The following is a 19,713-nucleotide window of genomic DNA, read 5'->3' as shown; positions in this document are numbered from 1 at the left end:
TCATTTTATATAAAATTATGTCAATTAATTGATTTAAATATATTTTTAATCCTTATAATTTAATACTTACAAAATATATTTATTTTATTTTTGGTTATTAAAGTGCTTTAGATAACATTTTAAATATTAAAAAAAGTGCTTTAAATGGTGAAAAAGAATGCTGGGCTTAAAATTTAATTTATATAAAAGTTACATTAATGCGCTTTCATATTAAACATTAAAATTCTGATTCTTAAAATAAATACAGGATTGGGTGTGAAAATATATTTATTCAATTCATATCTGTATATCCATATCCATTTCTCCTTGCACAGCTAGCTAGGTAGATCTACAGTCATGGTGATGGAGCTTCACAGCCAGAACAACCCTTTCTCTATTTACTTGATTACCTCCTTTCTGTTTCTCTTGTTCCTGTTATTCAAATTAGTTAAGAAATCGAGTTCCAACAATTCCACCAGCAAATTACCCCCAGGACCAAAAACACTACCTCTCATAGGGAACCTTCACCAGCTTGTTGGTTCAAAGAGTCATCACTGCTTTAAAAAATTGGCAGACAAGTATGGTCCTCTAATGCACCTAAAACTGGGAGAAGTATCCAACATCATAGTCACTTCAAAAGAATTGGCACAAGAGATTATGAGAACTCAGGATCTCAACTTTGCAGATAGGCCAAACCTTATATCCACAAAAGTAGTTTCCTACGACGCCACCAGCATTTCCTTCGCCCCACATGGAGACTATTGGAGGCAACTACGAAAGTTGTGCACAGTGGAGCTATTAACATCAAAGAGAGTGCAATCTTTTCGGTCCATAAGAGAAGACGAGGTGTCTGAGCTTGTTCAAAAAATACGTGCAAGTGCAAGTGAAGAAGGGTCCGTTTTCAATCTCTCTCAGCACATTTACCCTATGACTTATGCGATTGCGGCACGAGCTTCTTTTGGTAAGAAGAGTAAATACCAAGAAATGTTCATATCGTTGATTAAGGAACAGTTGAGTCTCATAGGAGGGTTCTCTATTGCTGATCTCTACCCTTCTATTGGACTGCTCCAAATCATGGCCAAGGCCAAAGTTGAAAAAGTGCACAGAGAGGTTGATAGGGTGTTGCAAGACATCATCGACCAACACAAGAACAGAAAAAGCACCGACCGTGAAGCAGTGGAAGATCTGGTTGATGTCCTTCTCAAGTTTCGGTGGAAAATGAATTGGAATATCCCTTGACTGATGACAACCTTAAAGCCGTCATCCAGGTTAGTAGCATATGCATATACCACAAATTTACAATAACTCAGGCAACTTAATTGAATATATAAATGTAAATATATAAACATTTATAAAGTTATTAAAAACCAAAGCAAGAAATTATTCAGCTACTAACTATTTGAATATATAGAAGATCAAGGAATTTGACTTAATTGGTTGTGTAGAAGAAAATGCAAGCCACTCTAGATAAATAATTTTAATCCCTGTGCAGGACATGTTTATTGGTGGTGGTGAAACATCATCTTCCACTGTGGAATGGTCAATGTCAGAAATGGTAAGGAACCCTAGGGCGATGGAAAAAGCACAAGCTGAGGTAAGAAAGGTGTTTGATAGCAAAGGATATGTGAATGAGGCAGAGTTGCACCAGTTGACATACTTAAAGTGCATCATCAGAGAAGCTATGAGGTTACACCCACCTGTGCCAATGTTAATTCCTAGAGTAAATAGAGAGAGGTGCCAAATCAGTGGATATGAGATACCAGCTAAGACCAGGGTCTTTATCAATGCTTGGGCAATTGGAAGGGATCCCAAGTATTGGACTGAAGCTGAGAGTTTCAAACCTGAGAGGTTTCTTAATAGCTCTATTGATTTTAAGGGCACAAACTATGAATTTATTCCATTTGGTGCTGGAAGGAGAATCTGCCCAGGCATTACATTTGCCACACCTAACATTGAGCTGCCACTTGCTCATTTACTTTACCATTTTGATTGGAAGCTTCCCAACAATATGAAGAATGAAGAACTTGATATGACTGAGTCATATGGGGCTACTGCAAGAAGAGCAAAAGACCTATGCTTGATTCCCATTACCGTTCGACCTTAAAATTAAATGCCATAAACTATTTAAGTTTTATCTTTTACTATTCTCAGCATCTTCTATAATAATTTGGGCAAACAAGAATATATATCTCCAATTTATGCACTTTATTTTCATGTTCTCTTTAAATAAAATGATTTTCGTTGTTTAAAATTTGTAGATGCATGCCTCGAAGATATTTTCTATGATTTAATAGGTTAAATTAGTCATTTAGTCCCTATAATTTTATAATTCGTACCTTTTAATCCTTATAGTTTGAAAGCGATTATTTTAATTTCTATAATTTATATTTTTATTCTTTTTTAGTTTCTATAGTTTAAAAGTGATCTTTTAGTTCTTATAGTTTATATTTTAATTTTCTTTTAGTCCTATAATTTGAAAGTGATGTTTTTAGTTATTTGTATTTTAATTACCTTTTAGTTCTTACTACAAAAAAATATATAAAAATAATTAACTACAAATTAGTTATAAATTATCAACTATTTTTATATTACAAATTATCTTGCGATAAATTAGTTATGAATTACTTATTAATATTTTTGTAGTTAATCGTAATTAATAATATTACTCATATTTTGATTGTAAGGACTAAAAAGGAATTAAAATATAAAATATAAGGATTAAAAAGATCACTTTCAAACTATAAAAACTAAAAGAGAATTAAAATACAAATTATAAGGTTAATATCTGATGATAAATTTGTGAAGGTTAATCTTATTGGAGATTTTGTAAGGTATACAAATATACCATCTTTTGAGGATTTCATGCTTGTTTTAGTGGTTACAGCATAATTAACCTCTATTGACTTTTGTTGCAACAAAATTGAGGTTGAATTAAGATAAAGAATTGGTATGTTAGATAGGTTTTTTGAATACTTTGTTACTTAAAAGTTACAACTCTCGTTTAGATACTTTTTTGATATTGGTCTTTTGCAAAGAAATTGTCGAACGTATTTTTATGAATTATGAATTGGTATATAATAAAATTGAAAAATAAATGGCGCTAGCTATCTTTACAAATATCAGAGAAATAATAGTGTAGAATGCATTGATTGAATCAATTATCATCATGTTTGTTAATCATTCAATTCTAAATTTTGAGAGGTCACCGCATTATGGATGGACTTGAAAACATGGTCATGACTGTTGTTTTTGAAGTTTGAAGGCATACAAAATTATCGTACTTCCTTGTGCACAATTATTGTGGCACAAAAATATCATTTATTGCATATTCCAAACAATGGTGTAGTTATGGAAGAAAACACTGATGAACTACTGTTACATACTTTTGGCATGATTCACAACTGTTACAAGCTTAAACAAAATATTTACAATTTTTCTTGTGATAGGACAGCCCTCGGCAACCGCAGGATTTGGGGAGAAATATTCCTATGTGGATGCTGCTTGAGAGAGTGAGATTTACCTTAGATGGTATCGAATGTAACAAAATTGGTGTCAACTATGAAGCTTTTAATCAATTGTGGAATTTTCGGGAGGTTGGTACAGCAACAATAATTTCTTTTTTCTTTAACTATTATTCCCATCTTGCTTTTTTGGTTTCATTTTTGTCATTTTCTTTTCACTTCTATTCTTGTAGCTGTATTGCTTCCATATATGGAATATGTCTTTGGAGGTATGCTTGTCTTTCTTTTCTGTGCAGAGACCAAACTACCCAAAATCATAATTTCTAACACTTAACATTGAGCACTCGTGTGCACGCACACTTATCTATAATTTTAAGACGTGTATGTGTACATCAAAAAACATAAAGTTGTTTTGTTTATGTTAAAATGTCTCACAATGGCCAAGAATAAGGCGGCAATAGCCCTTATAAGATTTGGGCAATCCTTCCCACTTGAGTTAACTTTTGGGATTGATTTGTTCATTTCTAATATAGTATGAGAGTCTATCCAGTCTTAACTTTGGCCATTCAGAGAAGTTTAGTCCTAAAAACTTCATTGATAGAGTATTGGATAATGAACCTCATGCATTTAGTGAGGTGGAACAGAGTATGGATCAGTTATTTGGCTCAAACGATGGGAAGCAATGAGGAGAAAGTAGGAGAGAATTAGTGTGGGTGCCGAGCTGGCGAGTTCGTTAGAGGAGGCAACTTATTGGCAGAGGGGGGAGTGAGGAATAAAGGAGGGAGTCCAGTCATTTTTTTGATTTGTTATTTGACAGAATATTTTTCTGAGGAGCTTAGGCTTCGGTTGTAGCCATTGTAAGAGCTTAGGCTCCCATTTTCCATTGTCTTAATATTACACTTATTTTCTGCTGTTGGTGTTTATCATTCACACTCCAAATGTCCAGTTTTGGGCGTGCCGTGTGTTATGATGACCTACATTGGCTAGGAATATGACCAAAACACTCTTTATAAGGTTTGGACAATTTGATTTCTTAAGTTAGTTTTTGGGATTGAGTTAATTTTAGTTCATTTTTAATGATTTTAAATCATATTGTTTTATCCAATATTTTAATTGAAACTTTATATGTAGTTTTCTTATAGTTGTTGAAAATTTGAAAGAAACTTTCTTGTCCGTATCAGGCTGGCCTGAATCAAATAAGTAGGAATCAAGTGTCACTTTATGGTTTGGAAGGAAGGTTTGAAAGAATAAACCAACATCCAGTTACGTTGCAATAATGTTTTGTTTATATTTAATATGGTGGCTTCTATTAGAAATGATTTATTTTATTTTATTTGTCTGCAGAGTGCTGGGAGTTATTCTTACTCCATAGGAATTACAGAGGTTCTTAATACAAACCTTGTGCTAGAATTAAGTGCGAATGATGTAGAGTATGTTTATCAAAGGTATTATTATTTACTTGGTAGATACATATTATTTCAAAACTGAAAACTTTTGTTCTTTTTGTAATATTTCCTTGTGAAAGTTGATGTGTAAAATCTTGAATGAGATTGTAAGATGACAAAATTGTTTTGAGATATTGGACTTTGTAGTCATTCAATGACAAAATTGTTTTATGATAAGATGTTGAACTCTATTTTCTTTTTTAGTTTTTTTTTTTCTTTTCTTTTTGGGTGGGATGCCACGGTCATTTCCTATCACTTTCTCTTATGCTCAATCTGGATTCCCAATACTAAAGTATACACAATGAAGTCCCTGATCATAAATGGATATATACATTTTGAAAAGTTTGTTGTACTATGAGATGGACAGAGAAAATATTTTAAAAATGATTTTGAGAAGTTTCTGTAACGCAACCAATTTTGTTTCTATTGACGCTAGGGTATGATTTATGGTTTTATAAACCTATAATGTCCAACAGCATTATTGTTTTCATAGTAAAAAAAGATTTTCAAAATTTGTTTGACATGGTTCTTTTTCTCCAGGAGCCCTGGAAATCATAAGTGTTAGTGTCCCTACATTTGAAGCCCTAACTCAATTTGGTGTTGCTACAATCACAACTAAGGTTTGACGGTAGTATCATACAGTTTGACGGTAGTCTGCTTCTCTATATTGTGCTTCATGGCATCTGTTTCTTGTTATCCAGTGCTCCTTATACTTGGACAATGGAATATTTGATTTGATTTTTTTTGTATTCAATGCCAGATATGCATTATATTAATTTCTATACTTATGGCACAGTTCTTTAAGGCTTGAAAGTGTTAGTGGAGTTCTGTTCTATTTTATTGCTTATAGTATCTGAAAGGAAATTGGGTTGTGATAAATTTCTTATAAATTTTCTGACTTGTGCTCGTTGTTGATATGAGGACAAGATTGTTTAATTATCATGATACCTAAAAGTCTCACACCGCATATAACTTCCTCCTTGGGTACCATAACATTCAGGGGCAAAATTATTGTTTGGTTAAATTATCTCTAGTTAGTTGAATTGACTGCATGACATGAATATGAATTTAACAGATGCATGCTGCTGCAGATGCTTTTGTTTTATTATGGTGACAAAATTAGGTTCAAATATATTTGAGGCTAGCATTGCAATAATTTTCCTGAGGGTCCAACAAGTTGTAGTTTTAGCTTTGCTATATTGTATTGTCTTGCAGTTTAATTGCTCCAAGGATATCACCCTGATGGAGGTATTATGCTAAAACATATGTCAAGTTTGTTTTTGGCCCCTTTTTGTTCTATACTTTCATAGAGGTCTTCTATTATATTGTTTTATGTTTGCTTGTAAACATGGTTCAAGAGCAATTTTTAATAATGAAGCCAAATGAGATTATAACCCGATCATGCAAAATCTACCCAAGCACTGATCAAGCTTCGAAATATTTTTGTGCAGGTAAAGTTGAAGCTTAGGATTAATACGTTGTTGTCTGTTCTAAGGATAAGGAACACATTAATATTTACTGTGTCCTTTTTTGGGGTATTTTGAATGAGGCCATATTAAAGGACTCTAATTATAATGAAGTTGATAGAGCTGAATGTCAATTTGCTAATTCGGCAACTATTCTTGACAATGGCACACAGGTTTGTTCTTTCTTGGTACCTGAATTTAGTATGCTTTATTTTCTATGAAACGAACACACTGACATTGTTTAATCCATGTATCTGACCTAGACTTGTATTCTCATATAACGTGAAACTTGTTCAAATCTGAATACTATGTTGTTATGATGCCCTTAAAGGCTACAACTGATCATATTATGAGAAAAAGTTTTTTTCCCTCTAAAACAAGAATGGGACCTGCTGTATAGGTTAATTCAACACACAAAATGCTATCATACTCCAGGAATTTCAGGGTTCCCTCCTGCATGAAATGTGATCAATAATGCGTGGATTGATTCTGATATGGCTAAAAGTTCATGTTTGGCCATCTTACCTTTCTGACTAACTTATTTGATGATTTTCTTGGTGATTGTAATGTAATAGAAGTGTTGCTGACTAACATGAATTCTAAAAATGCTATCAATGCTAATTGATTGCGTCAAAGACATTTTTAATTCTAATCTTTTTCAGGAAAATCTTAGGGGTCAGAATGGTGCAGTCAAGTGCACATGCAGTAACGGATCATGAATTTGGATTGGGCTTGAACACCTATTGCAACTACCATAGAGTGAATATGTTGCATCACTAGCAATCGATTGTCTGTTGCTCTTAATTTGAAATTTCCCTATGTTTTGCCATTGCCCATTGGTCTCTTGATCAAACTTAAACAACTATAGTTATTTTGGACTGTTGGACGACCAAGAAGACTTTACAGCAGTTCTTTTATCTGCGCTATCACTACAAAAATACATTTAATATTTTGTTTCTAATTACTTAAAATGGTTATTAATAAGCTCTACGTATTCACTAGTAGATCAGTCTGAGTCTGAGGCATGAATTTGACGACGTAGAACTGTTCCCCGTAGATATACTAAGTTCATTAGAAAGTTAGTCTTCTGATTTCCTCACAAAATATGCTAATTATTGGTGATGTTATGACAACAAATTGTGAATCACTAAATCATCTATTACTGCACGGTATGCCTTTGCAATCACCAGGGACCATTATAAACAGTTTCTTTGATTCTATCGAAAGCATATGAAATAAACTATTGACAAGCTTAACAGAATTTATCACTGGAAAAACTTGTAGGTATTATTTTCAACTATAATTTTCATTAGCAAGTTATAAAATTTAAATTCCAACATTTATAATATAGAAAATTTATGAGTTTCTTGAAATTTTGTAGCATTTTTATTCATGGGGAATATTTTGAGTTGCTTTGATTGGTATATATATATATATATATATATATATATATATCAACACCACCCATATGTTTTGAAATTCTACTTATCAAACACAAATGAGTTGCACCGACTGCTGTGACTGTGAACAAGTAGAATGCATTTTATTTTTCATGAAGGTAATCATTGGAATATTTCTTCATTAACAACATAAAGGATTAAAACTAGGATTATTATATGCATAAACTATTATTCAACAATTTAGTCAGTAACAGAATGAAACAGAAGTTGGTGCACTTATTCGAGATTGTTCTTTAGTTGCATGTGGATCAAATTTTTTCTTATTTTCTTCATGTTATTTGAAATGTGGTAAACTGATAACGAGTTTTTGCCATGTTTCTATTCTTTGTGATTTAAATATTTTGTTATAAACTTAAGTATAAATCACCTACAATTGAAGCAGGGTATTGGAAGATCAATAACTGTATGTTGCTTTCTTAACCATAACCTTTGCTTAATATTGATTCATTTGTCTTAACTAATTATTTGATCAAATCTCTTCCTTGTTCCTCGGTTTGGGTGGGAGAACAGACAAAATTGCTCTGGGTTTTTTGACTTCAAGTGCCACATACAATATGTATGCTTGAGTTGGGTAATGATGTTTGATCTGTTTTTGACAATTTTTCTGACAGGTATGACTTCTATTCAATGTCTATTAGTATAATTTACAAATTCAGCAGAACAACTTAAAATAAACACTCTTCTTTGAACTGTAGTGCTTGTGCTATTATGGCTTTTGCACCAGAAAGGTCTATTTGATCCTCTATACGACTGGTGGGTGGATATCTTAGGCGCTGATAATCAGATCATCATGGATAAACGTAAATTTAATATTGACAAGAGGCATCACCATATTCAAGATAACAAACATCATAAGCAAGAACATAGGCACCCTAACTATTGTGCTCAAAATAGGCGAAGGACCACTTATGAGCATATGCACAAGCATTTCGAAAGGAGCTCTGATTATTTTGATGATTTACACCATGTTCATAAAGAAATGCACAAGCATGGACATAAAAAACAGAATACGGATAATGCGCAGCATGTTGTTGACCATCCTGCACATCACAAACACAGAAAGAAACGGGATAGTTCAAAGGGGCAAGTTAAAGAGATGAAGCTAAAGCATGATAAAGTGAGGCAAGAAAATTATGAAAAAACGCAAACAAGTTCTGCTAGATGAGCCAGAGGCTGAGTAGATTGAAGCCCGCATATATAATTTAATGAAGATATTTTTTAATTGCGGACACTAACATTTTAGAGGAATTTGTTACCTACTTCATATATAGAATCGTAGTTACGTTTTTTATCCTTTTACCTTCTTCCGTTTCCACTACTAGTCTTCCTTCTCCCATTCTATTACTTTTTAATACGGTGGGGAGGACAACAATTGAGGAAAGAAAGTTATTGAAAGATAGATTTAGAATGTAATGCAAAAGATATTTTTATAGGAAGGAAATAGGTCATCTACAATTTGATCCATAAAAGTAAGGACTTGTGCTGCTTTGGTTTGTCAAATTTCAAAGTTCCTAAAAAGTATACCTTAGCGAGTTTGTCAACTTTAAACAATTTTATTCTCAATTGACTACTTTATATATAATTTGGAAGCAGTAAAAATTGTGACTTTGAAAGAGAAAATTGTATATTAACTCAGGATATAATCTGAAACATTTACACCACTTGTTAGCAAAGTACAACTTTCCTTCCCTTCTCCCTCACTGTCTTTTTGCAAGGTAAGACACGTCATATTTTGGTTTCAACCCATGTTTTTCAAAAAACCCTGTAGTATATTGAGAGGAAAATCTAATAAAAGCTCAACTTTTGAGAGACCTAATCAAAACTGAGTGAGACCCTTATGGTTACTTTTCTGGCTTCCATAACAATTACATTGCCTTGTGTCTGGGAAGATGTGAAGCCTAAAATTCTACCATATGAGTCTCTCTTGCGGAGTTTTGGTTTCTAATTTGTAGTGGTATATTCTGGTTCCTGCTTCCTTTGATCTTTTTCCATGATCTGGACGTGAAAGCCATTTGGAAACTGTAAACCAGGAGTTCGAAGGATGTTTCCTCCTTTGATGGGTCGCCACCTGAAATATTCATATGTTAAATAAAGAGAGATTTTGCATGTCAATTTAAGTTCACACGCATAGCGTTGTCATTTCAATTTCATAATCTTACCGGTACTTGGTTAACAAGCTATGAATAAACATAGCCATCTGAACTTTAGTGAAGTCCGTTCCAACACAAAATCTCATGCCTCCGCCGAAAGCCATGAAATTTTTGCTGGCACCATGTAGTTCCACTCCCTGAAAGCCCATTTTTTCGGGGTCACTAAAAGTGTAAAAGAAAGATGGAAAGCTAAAATCTAAGTTGCTTGAATATAGTTATAGACAGCTGGTAGCTAAGCTAAAGCAGCTTTTTTTTACATATAATTTCTTACAAATATTTAAAAACAAGAATAAGGCAAAAAAAATAGACTTTATAATTATTTATTAAAAAAACATTTAAAACAAAAAATCAAACATGCCTTAGACGCACCTCCCATCTCCATGGGTTGAAAGCAAGGGGATCATGATATTTAGCTGGATTCAAGTGCACAGCCGGGGGACACACCATCACTGCCCAACCTGCTGGTATCGTATATCCTGCATGTATATATGTATTCAATGTTTGACCAAATGAGGTAATGTCAGATACTGTGCGCTTTTCCCTTACTTAAAATACAAGCTATGCGTGAGTGCACTCATGGACTTATACATTCTAGTATTTAAATTTAATAAATTGAATTTTCTAACTAGTCCAATAATTGGTTGTGTATCAAATTTAAAGCCATATATCAAAAACTGTACTTTTCGTAAAATGAATGATATTTGTGCATACAAGCAAGCAATCACATACGGCATACCCTTAAAATTAATTTCCCTCAGTGCCTTTCGGAAGATTCCTGGAACAATATTTGCGAGTCTCACGGTTTCATTTATGAACTGCAAATCGTCACGGACTTTTAAATGAGATATGTACACGTAGAAATTAACATTAAGAAGAAAAAATATATATAATGAAGAAATTATTGATCCACCTGAAATGTGAATGTCATTGATTTGTATTCTTTCCACGTGACTCCGGAGTTAGGATCTTCACGTTGTTTGAGGATGGCTTCATGTTCTTCCTAAAAGGCACAATACCAAGGGTCTTTTCATTTTAGTATAGAGTCAAAACACGAGGGACGTAAAAAAGAAAAAGCCATGAAATTAGGTTTTAATAATATTTTTAACATATATACTTACTTGTAATCGCTTGAGCACTACGGGATTGTCCGAGAGTAATTTTATGGCATAAGTGAGAGCGAGAGAAGTGGTTTCAAAGCTTGCAAAGAGGAGCACAAACATGAGGTCCAGGGCGATCGCTTCAGTGAGGATTGTTCCCTCTTTCTTAAGTTCTTCAACAACATAGTCAAAGAAATCTGTTTGCTCTTTCCTTTGCATTCTCCGTCTTTCCTGCAGCATGTTCTTCAGCATCTTCATTGCCCTTTTCCTACCCTGAGAAATATCACCAAACAAAACAAACAAATGCTGCTTTTCAATCTTTGCTGGCATTATCAAAAGAAACTATTTTGTATGATATGGTCAATCCTCTAGGATGATATCTTTTGTTTTGTTTTTGGGTTTACTAGTCTATAATACTAGTTACGTTGTTAGAAAGAAAATTTGTTGAAGTTCTTAAATTCATGTAATATTGTAGGATCCACCGAAAGTGAATTAAACAATTATACACTTGAAGGTGTTTTTATAGTGGCAGAAATTTCAATGAAGGAAGCCACATAGCATGAGGTGAGGTAAAATTAATGACTAGTGTTGGTGGATGATGTACTTACCTGCAGGCATTTGTGATAAGCTGTTCCTGGAATGTCTAGGGGGAAGGAGATGAGTCCTTGGATAAATGCAACAAAGTTTTCCCTTAAATTCTCCGAGGACTTTGTTGAATCATAACTGATGAGTTTTTTCGCGGTCAAATCAAATATCATCTGCATGGGAGAGCATATACATAGCAAACCATATTAGAGATACATGGAATAGAAAAGGGAGACAGATGAAAACAAGAGAAGTTAGCGTAATAATGTTACCCTTGCTGTTGCTTCCTTCAATTCAACACTGTTCTCACATGACCACTGCTCTAATGTTCTGCACGTTGTTTGTTCAAGTTCTGGGAGCATCTTTTTAAGGCTTTCAGGACCAAACAGATTGAGCACCATGTTCTTAAGGTACTTATACATAAACCCATGTAAGGAGCCAACATTTTGTCGCCCAAAGATTTCTGTGAATGTGTCTGGGTACCAGCTTTGGAACACTTGCCCCTCTTGTTGGAAGATGAAGTGATTAAGATCAGGGTCCGTTGATACTACAACTGGTCGTCCAACCAAGTTGGTCTTGAAGATTGGTCCATACCTGAAAAACTCAAAATGGATGATCATATGTAAGTTTACTTCTTTAGAAGAATGTTTCTATTTTAGTTGAGAATAAAAAAAACACTTATATATACCTTTTCATTCTCTGCTTGATGAAAGGAGGAATTCCAGAATTGGTGTTAGGGGAGAAAAACTGAAGGGTCTCACCCAGAAGGGGGAAACCCATTGAACCTGGAGGGAGTTTGCCATTGCAACTAGGATTTCTCCATCTATAAACCCAATGTGTTATGCCTATAATAACCAATGCTCCAAGAAAAAGAGCCCACATTTTTATTTTTATTTTTGAAAAATAAAAAGGAACGGAACTCTTTAATAAGAAGAGAGGAGATGATAATAATATATATTATAAGAGTGAAGTGCTGAAAAGGGTGTTGTTATTAGAATTAAAAAGGAATGGACAGGTTCAGAGAGCCATAAATGAAGAAAGTGGGTAAGGAGGGAAGAATGGGCAGAAAGGAGTAGACAGTGCTGGCAATGCATACCAGAATCTCAGAAGATGTTCTTAAATAGGCAGGCCAATTCTTAGAACTAGTTGAAGAAAATAATATATTAATTTCGGTTTTCCTTTAGTTTTTCGTAAAGTTGGTTGTTCTAAAAAGCTGTACTAGTAGTTGGAGATAGATTAGAATAATTGGAATTATATCTGTCTATAGACCACTTATTGCTATGTCAACGGGCATATATGATGTGTCCAAGGGCCTTGCATGATATGAATCTCACTGGATGCTTCCTCTCCCCACGTCTTCTCTCTTGAAGGAAACTTTTGTTTTTTTTTCTTTCTTTCTTTTTTCATTATCCCGAATGCGGTAAATGGTCCATGTTACACGAAACTGAAGAAGCACGAGGCAGTTTTTTTTAGGAGATTTTGCGGGTATTGCCTAGATTTGATGATGAGTTAGTAGGTTTTAAAGAATCTCTCTGACCAAACTAAGCATCTCAAGTAAATATTCCATGGATCATTAAATGCTTCAAGTAGTACTAAACTTGTAAATGCCTTTGTCCAACTTGAAATCTTTCCAATATCTATGCTAAATTCTCAATCTAAGTGATGTTGATGCTCACAAGAGGGAGCACACATACTTTAATTTTCTAGTTGAATTCCTTTGAGCAAGATCTTTCTATAGATTTTTTTTCCTCTGCAGCTAAATGGATAACCTCATCCTAACTAAAATGTAATGTCTTAAATCTCAAGATACACGTCATTAGTGATTCTCATTGCCCATTGGATGATTCTAGAAAATGCATCCAACTACTATTCAACAAGGTCTTGTTTTTAAATTTGGCGACAAAATTAACAGATGCTAATCTAGCTAGGTCAAAAGAGTGGATGATACAGTATTTCATCTGTAAGGTAGAAGAGTTTTACTCATTGAGCGCCGCCCCATCTGCCCATTGAGCCACGGACTTGACCAAATAGCAGCCATTACCACAATATAGGTAGGTCACTGTGAATAATGGCCGAGCATTTTGGCTTTTTAATTATCTTAATTTGAATTAGGTGTCACTAATAGAGTACTAGATGAGTTCTGTAGATAATTCCTTTACATAATGTACAGAGGCTTTATGAGTTAGGAACTATATATCAACATCTCTAAGGTCGTAGTCTGTCAAGTTGATCTTGCTGCTACAATAGTAAGCTGTATTTGGATGCTCTTATATGTTTTCTTGGACACTATGTTTAAGTAAAAGTCCCTGCTGTAGTAGTACATTCTTGGACAATATTTTTTTTGAAAAGTTTAAAAAGCATGTAATTTTTTTTATACTTCCAATTAATTAAAAACTATCAATTGATATGATTTTTAATTAACATAAAAATAAATAAATATATTGTACATATTGTTAAGTCTTATGAAATTTATATAACTGCTAAAAAAACAAAACACTATTTAATATGATATCACGGACAACTCAATCAAGCACAAACTCTCAAAATTTCCAATATAATTGTGATTGATACATTGTCCTGTTCCCTTCTATTTATTTATTTATTTGTGGTGGGGGGTTGGACGGGTTGCTAATTTACCCATTTCTAAAATTTGATATCTTCCATGCTTAAAAATTAAAATGATTAAACGGGTAGTCTTGCTGGAGGATGACATAGATTGCTTAACTGTTTGACATAAACTTGAAAAGCTACTATTGAGAAGGAGCAAAATAATGCCAGATCAATGAATCCTATTTAATTCTAGTTCTCAACTTGTGAAGAGGTTATGAAGTCATCTAAAAGGTTTCTTTTAATTCTCTTCATACTCTCTCTCCCTGTCTCCCCCCCTTTTGTTTTAAAGAATAGACTATAAAATGTATGGTTTTCTAATAACTAGGATATTTCTAATGTTTTGTGGGAACTGGATGGTGTAAAAGGGTCCTACTTGTCTGAATGTAAATGACATAAAATCTTGAGGTGGGTCCCCAAATGCAGCTGGTCCACTTCAAAGAGATATCCTGCAACATGTTCAACCAATGATGCCATTGGTTCACTTTGTTGAGTGTACCGATATATCATATGTAGTTGACTCACTATTTGATTATGCGGGGTTGATTAAGTTGTATATATATATTCAAAATTTTATTCACCGGGCTTCATTCATATTATAGTGTAACTAGACACAGTTACCCGTCCGGTAGTTTGGACGTTCCAATATCTAGGATTTATTTTGTCAGTACAGATTCTTTTTGACACAAAAAAAATGTAGTTAAAGGAGTTTCGCCCCTGTGCAAAACCTGAAATATATACATATGGGTCATAGAGTCCAACCATAATAGTTAGTTTCATTTTATGTCTAAGTAGTTTGTTTCTTGTGTGTATAAATTTTTTTTGTTGAAAAGGATAAAATTCACTAAAATAATATCTAAGCTTTGAAAATTAGTCTCAATTTATGAAAACGCTTTGCTTTCGGCAAATATATGTCCAAGTAAACCAACTTAGCAATAGAAATTATAAAATAGATACAGATGTTCATTATATGTGGTACAGGGAATAATTACAGAATGGGGTAATAAACCGTATCCTAGTTTCCGGTTGCTAAAGCCATTGGTGATTAGACCTAGCTTCCTCGGATAATACGAGCCGAATATAGATTTGTGTCACCTAAAATAGAAGCGGTGTAAAGCTAGTCCTGGATCCCTCTTTTTTCAGCTCTTTTGATACATGCATGAGCCATGAGGTTTTCTCACAACAATCTCTATGACAAGGAGATATAAGAAGAGAAGAGTGAAAAATGTCATAAAATAGGTGACGTGATAAGAGAGTCAAAGAGGGAAAAATCGATAAATATATTTTTAGTCCTATATATTTTTTTATCAAATATGATGAAAGATTTTATAATTTTATATGGATGAACTTAGTCTTTAAATTTTAAAAAAATAATATAAATTTAGTCCATTATCATTTATCTCTAAAAATTCATCATGCTTTTTCAAAGTTAAAGAGATATTGAATTCATATTTTTTTTTATAAAATTTAGACACTAAATTCATCGATATAAAAATATTGGACCTTGGTCAATTTTAGTTCCTATGCACATATTCTATTGTTTAATGGGTTTTTTTTTTGTCAAATACTATTTATTGAATCAGAATTTGTTATTAGTTGCACTTTTAGTCACTTTATTTTAATTTATGTATAATTTTAGTCCTTTCTAATTTTAATTGCTCATATATTTAGTCATTATGATTTTTTTAATTGTTGAAATTAAATTCTTCACCTCAAATTTTATCTAATAATTAAAAATATAACATATATGTAATGTGACATTGAGAAAATAATATAAAATATTTAAATAAAAATAAAAAAAACCATAAAAGTGGCTTCGAAGTGCCTATTTTATGTATTGATTTTATTTTTGAAAAATATTTTATGCATTTTTTCTTTTTTATAATCTATATAAATCAATATCACATCATACTTCCATTATATTCCTATTAATTATAGGATGAAATTTAGAATTGGAGACTTAATTTTAATAATTAAAAATTATGATAAAAAAATATTATTAATCAAAATCACACATGTGTAAATGTATAGAACCAAAAAGATGCATTTTTTTTTACCTTGGGTCAGTTATCTACTGGGCTTAATATTTTTTTTTTTTTGTAATGCCGGGCTTAATGTTTCTCAGCATATGGAGATTTTGTCCGACAATTAATAATTTCATAAAAATTTCAGCGTGTAAAAATTATTTAATGCTGATAAAACTTTGATATAATTCTTACACAAACGCCACGCCAGTGAATCTTACTTGCAGATTTAAATTAATAAATATTCTATACTTGCAGGATGCATGTGAATAATGCTGATACAATAAATTATTCTATGTTGTGCTGTATACGAACCAGAGATTTTTGAGTTTTACTTGAATATACAGTGGACACGTTACACATAGCTGCCTTCTTACAGTTACCGAGATAACCGCACGTGCATTTGCGCGTGCATATATGCATAAGGTGGGGAATTTTAATTCACGAGAAAATGAAATTTTAGATCTTAAAGTTAAGCGAATGTAAAGAGTTTTGTACTAGTTGGGACGAGGTTCTAAATAGTATATTCGTAAATCTCTAGTTTGATATAAATCATTTGCTTTTGATTGAATTGGGGACGAAAATTATAGTATTTCTTCAATGATGATTTGTTAATTATAATTATTAAAAACAACATAACTAAAGCAAATTAAATCCTTTAGTTTATAGGTAATTGGTATGTTCAATTCCATTTGCTCAAATGGAGTATAGTCATGAAGAGTAGGAAAAAAAACAAAAAAGCTTAATCAGTAATCAAATAATTGCTAGAATTTTTATTTTAAGGGATAGTTGCTAGAATTCTGTTCCTTGGAAAGCATGTTGGACACGTTATCTTAGCATAAAATGCTTAATAATACCTAACCTGATAGTTTGCAAATTTAATATGCCAGGTTATCCACAGAAGGCGATTTAATTAAGATTATGTTCTCATATATGTTTGTCAAAAAAAAGGTCTCATATATATAATTTGGAACTAAGATTAATATATGTTGTAGGAGTACATAGTTAACCGTATCAATCAATGATCAAAACACTATATATTATTATATTCCTCAATATGGAAAGTTCAATCCCTGAAATGAAGTCTCTTGGTTCTCAAGTTCCTTCACACACACACATAAAGTAAAAAAATAAAAGATAGCATAAAAATAAATATAGTTGTTATTATGTATAATAAATAAAAATGTTTACAATTGATGCGGTGGCGTTAATTGAGTAAGAACTTTTTTAATAATATATCTATCAAATAAATAAATAAATTATAAACTTGATAAAAATAATGAATATTACTCTTAAACTTCATGCTTATTTGAAAATATAAGAATAAAAAAGAGAAATTAAAATTTTCAATTTATTTATTAGAAAGACATTTATTTTATATATATTCTCCCAATATCAATATCACACACACATATTTTGCATGAATCAACTGTTAATTTGATATGGTATATCAAAATTTAAATTTATAAGCTTCAAATATATTAATATTAAAAATAGTATTAGTAACAGGATGATTTGAAATTAACTAAATTTAAAGAATGTTATTTGAAAAATAAAATAAAAACGACCGAATATGGGACGCTATAATTAAGAAAAATCACATGACAAAGTGGCAGAAAGTATATTGAGAAAAAATTACTTTTAAGAGTGGAGTAGTAATTATATTTAACAGACTAATAAATTATATATTTTATATAAAATTAAATTCTATATATGAATTTTTATTAAAAAAAAAGAGAAGGTGATGGTGGCTTGGGGCCACCCCTGCTCTACTTAAATCTGTTCCTGATAATTTGTATATGTTTATTTTTTATTTTTTTAAGAATGGTCTATGTTTACTTAAAGCTATTCACTTGGACTCTTTGCAGAATAATTATGTTTTTTTATTAAAACAAAAAAAATCCTTTTTATTATATATTTAATGAACAGGAAATGTAAGTTAAAATAAAACATTGTTACAATTTTATAATTTTTTATAATAATAATAATAATAAGTTAATTAATTCATTAATAAAAATATGTTTTAAAAAAGCAAACAAACTCTATTTGGGCAATTTGTACTCACGTCACTCCAATCTCAATTCTCAACCCACCTTGAAAAGAATATATATATATATATATATGTGTGTGTGTGTGTGTGTTATTCACGTCAATATTTAGAGTTAATTTTAAGCTCTTGAATGTTGAAAGTGAACTTTTTTATTAAAAATATTTACCAAATTCAAATTAGAACAACATATAAGTATTTTAAAAAAATCTTACTTTTAGTTATTTGAAATAAACACTAAAGAATATTTATTATTAATAGTGTGAATTTTACCCGCACTAAATCGATTTTATAAATTTCGAAGTTTTGAGAAAAAATCATATTTAAAAGCCTATAAATGAGGTCATCCATGACATGAGTTAAGATTCGTACGTAAATTATGGAGCCGGAAAATTATAGATAGAATGAAAGCCTCCATTTCTTGCGAAATAATCGAATTATGTAGATGCAATTAGGCAAAGCAATGATGAAATGCACATGACCCATTTGCCTAATAACTCTTGGAATGATTATGGATGATCAGTCAGGTTTAATGGAATCCAATCTTCATTGTATATCAGGTTAATATTGGACTAGTTAAAAAATGTAAATATTGCGTAGGGTTAAATTATAGTTCTAGAATGTAAAATATTTCCATGGTAATTTGTGTTGTTTGGTCAAATAATTCTTTGGCCATTACGGTCATTAAGACATTGGCCTTTCCCAAACCAAGGCTGACATTTGTCGCCTTTTATTAATATTTGTGTGAACATATATTATGAAGCCAATCTACCAGTAAAAAATATATATTATGAAGCGAATCTAATTATATTTAAGAGATAATGTTTTTTTCGTAAAGTTACTATTAATCACATATGTGTTTTTCCATATCAAATATAATATATTTGAAAAGATGAAAAGATTTAGGGGTGTTGGTGTTTATTAACGTATTCAATTCAATACAAACTGCAATGAAAAAATAATAACCAAACAAATTGAAAATGAAACCCAAAAAAATCAAATTTTCTAATTGTTATTTAAGGGATCGTAAAATTATTTTTGACTTACAATTTGAATTATGATATGAGTTCTATATGAGATGTGATGTTTGGTATTAAGTTAATTTGTGTATTTTATCATTTATTTTAATATTGAATTTTTAGACTCTTTTTTCAAAATCCAAAAATCAATTTCATCTAATTGAAAAGTAAATAAATAAATTGGAATTTAAAATTAAATTAATTAAAAAATAAAATAAAATAAATTGGACTTGATAATTTTTCTTTCAAGATTAATTCAATTCAATCCATAAACATGCAGTTAGTAGGATTAATCCAATCGCTAATTATAGTTGAACCAACAAACATCTTTTAATCTCTCACATTTCACATCAAGATGTGACAAATAAGCAGC

The 19,713-nt window shown here is 31.7% G+C and overlaps 2 protein-coding genes and 1 pseudogene across 2 annotated transcripts; 2 read left to right on the top strand and 1 right to left on the bottom strand.

The window, feature by feature from the left end:
* Positions 1 to 336: 336 nt before the first annotated feature.
* LOC100813177 (cytochrome P450 71D10-like) lies at positions 337 to 2,292 on the top strand (annotated as a pseudogene).
* A 1,157-nt stretch (positions 2,293 to 3,449) lies between these two features.
* Positions 3,450 to 5,750, top strand: LOC121175149 (protein HAPLESS 2). Its single transcript, XM_041017168.1, has 4 exons — positions 3,450 to 3,572; positions 4,622 to 4,702; positions 4,785 to 4,885; positions 5,426 to 5,750. The coding sequence occupies exons 1-4, from the start codon at positions 3,468 to 3,470 to the stop codon at positions 5,448 to 5,450; spliced, it is 312 nt and encodes a 103-aa protein (XP_040873102.1). The 5' UTR covers positions 3,450 to 3,467; the 3' UTR covers positions 5,451 to 5,750.
* A 3,663-nt stretch (positions 5,751 to 9,413) lies between these two features.
* LOC100812089 (cytochrome P450 87A3) lies at positions 9,414 to 12,720 on the bottom strand. Its single transcript, XM_006573697.4, has 9 exons — positions 12,332 to 12,720; positions 11,916 to 12,237; positions 11,667 to 11,816; positions 11,080 to 11,331; positions 10,872 to 10,961; positions 10,698 to 10,776; positions 10,331 to 10,437; positions 9,971 to 10,098; positions 9,414 to 9,879 (listed from the first exon to the last, which is right to left on the bottom strand). The coding sequence occupies exons 1-9, from the start codon at positions 12,523 to 12,525 to the stop codon at positions 9,753 to 9,755; spliced, it is 1,449 nt and encodes a 482-aa protein (XP_006573760.1). The 5' UTR covers positions 12,526 to 12,720; the 3' UTR covers positions 9,414 to 9,752.
* Between the last annotated feature and the right edge of the window lie 6,993 nt (positions 12,721 to 19,713).

Source organism: Glycine max, chromosome 1 (genome assembly GCF_000004515.6).
Source record: "Glycine max cultivar Williams 82 chromosome 1, Glycine_max_v4.0, whole genome shotgun sequence".
Taxonomy (NCBI): Eukaryota; Viridiplantae; Streptophyta; class Magnoliopsida; order Fabales; family Fabaceae; genus Glycine; species Glycine max.
The sequence above is the reverse complement of the archived record's forward strand: the minus strand, read 5'-3'. Positions and strand labels throughout refer to the sequence as shown.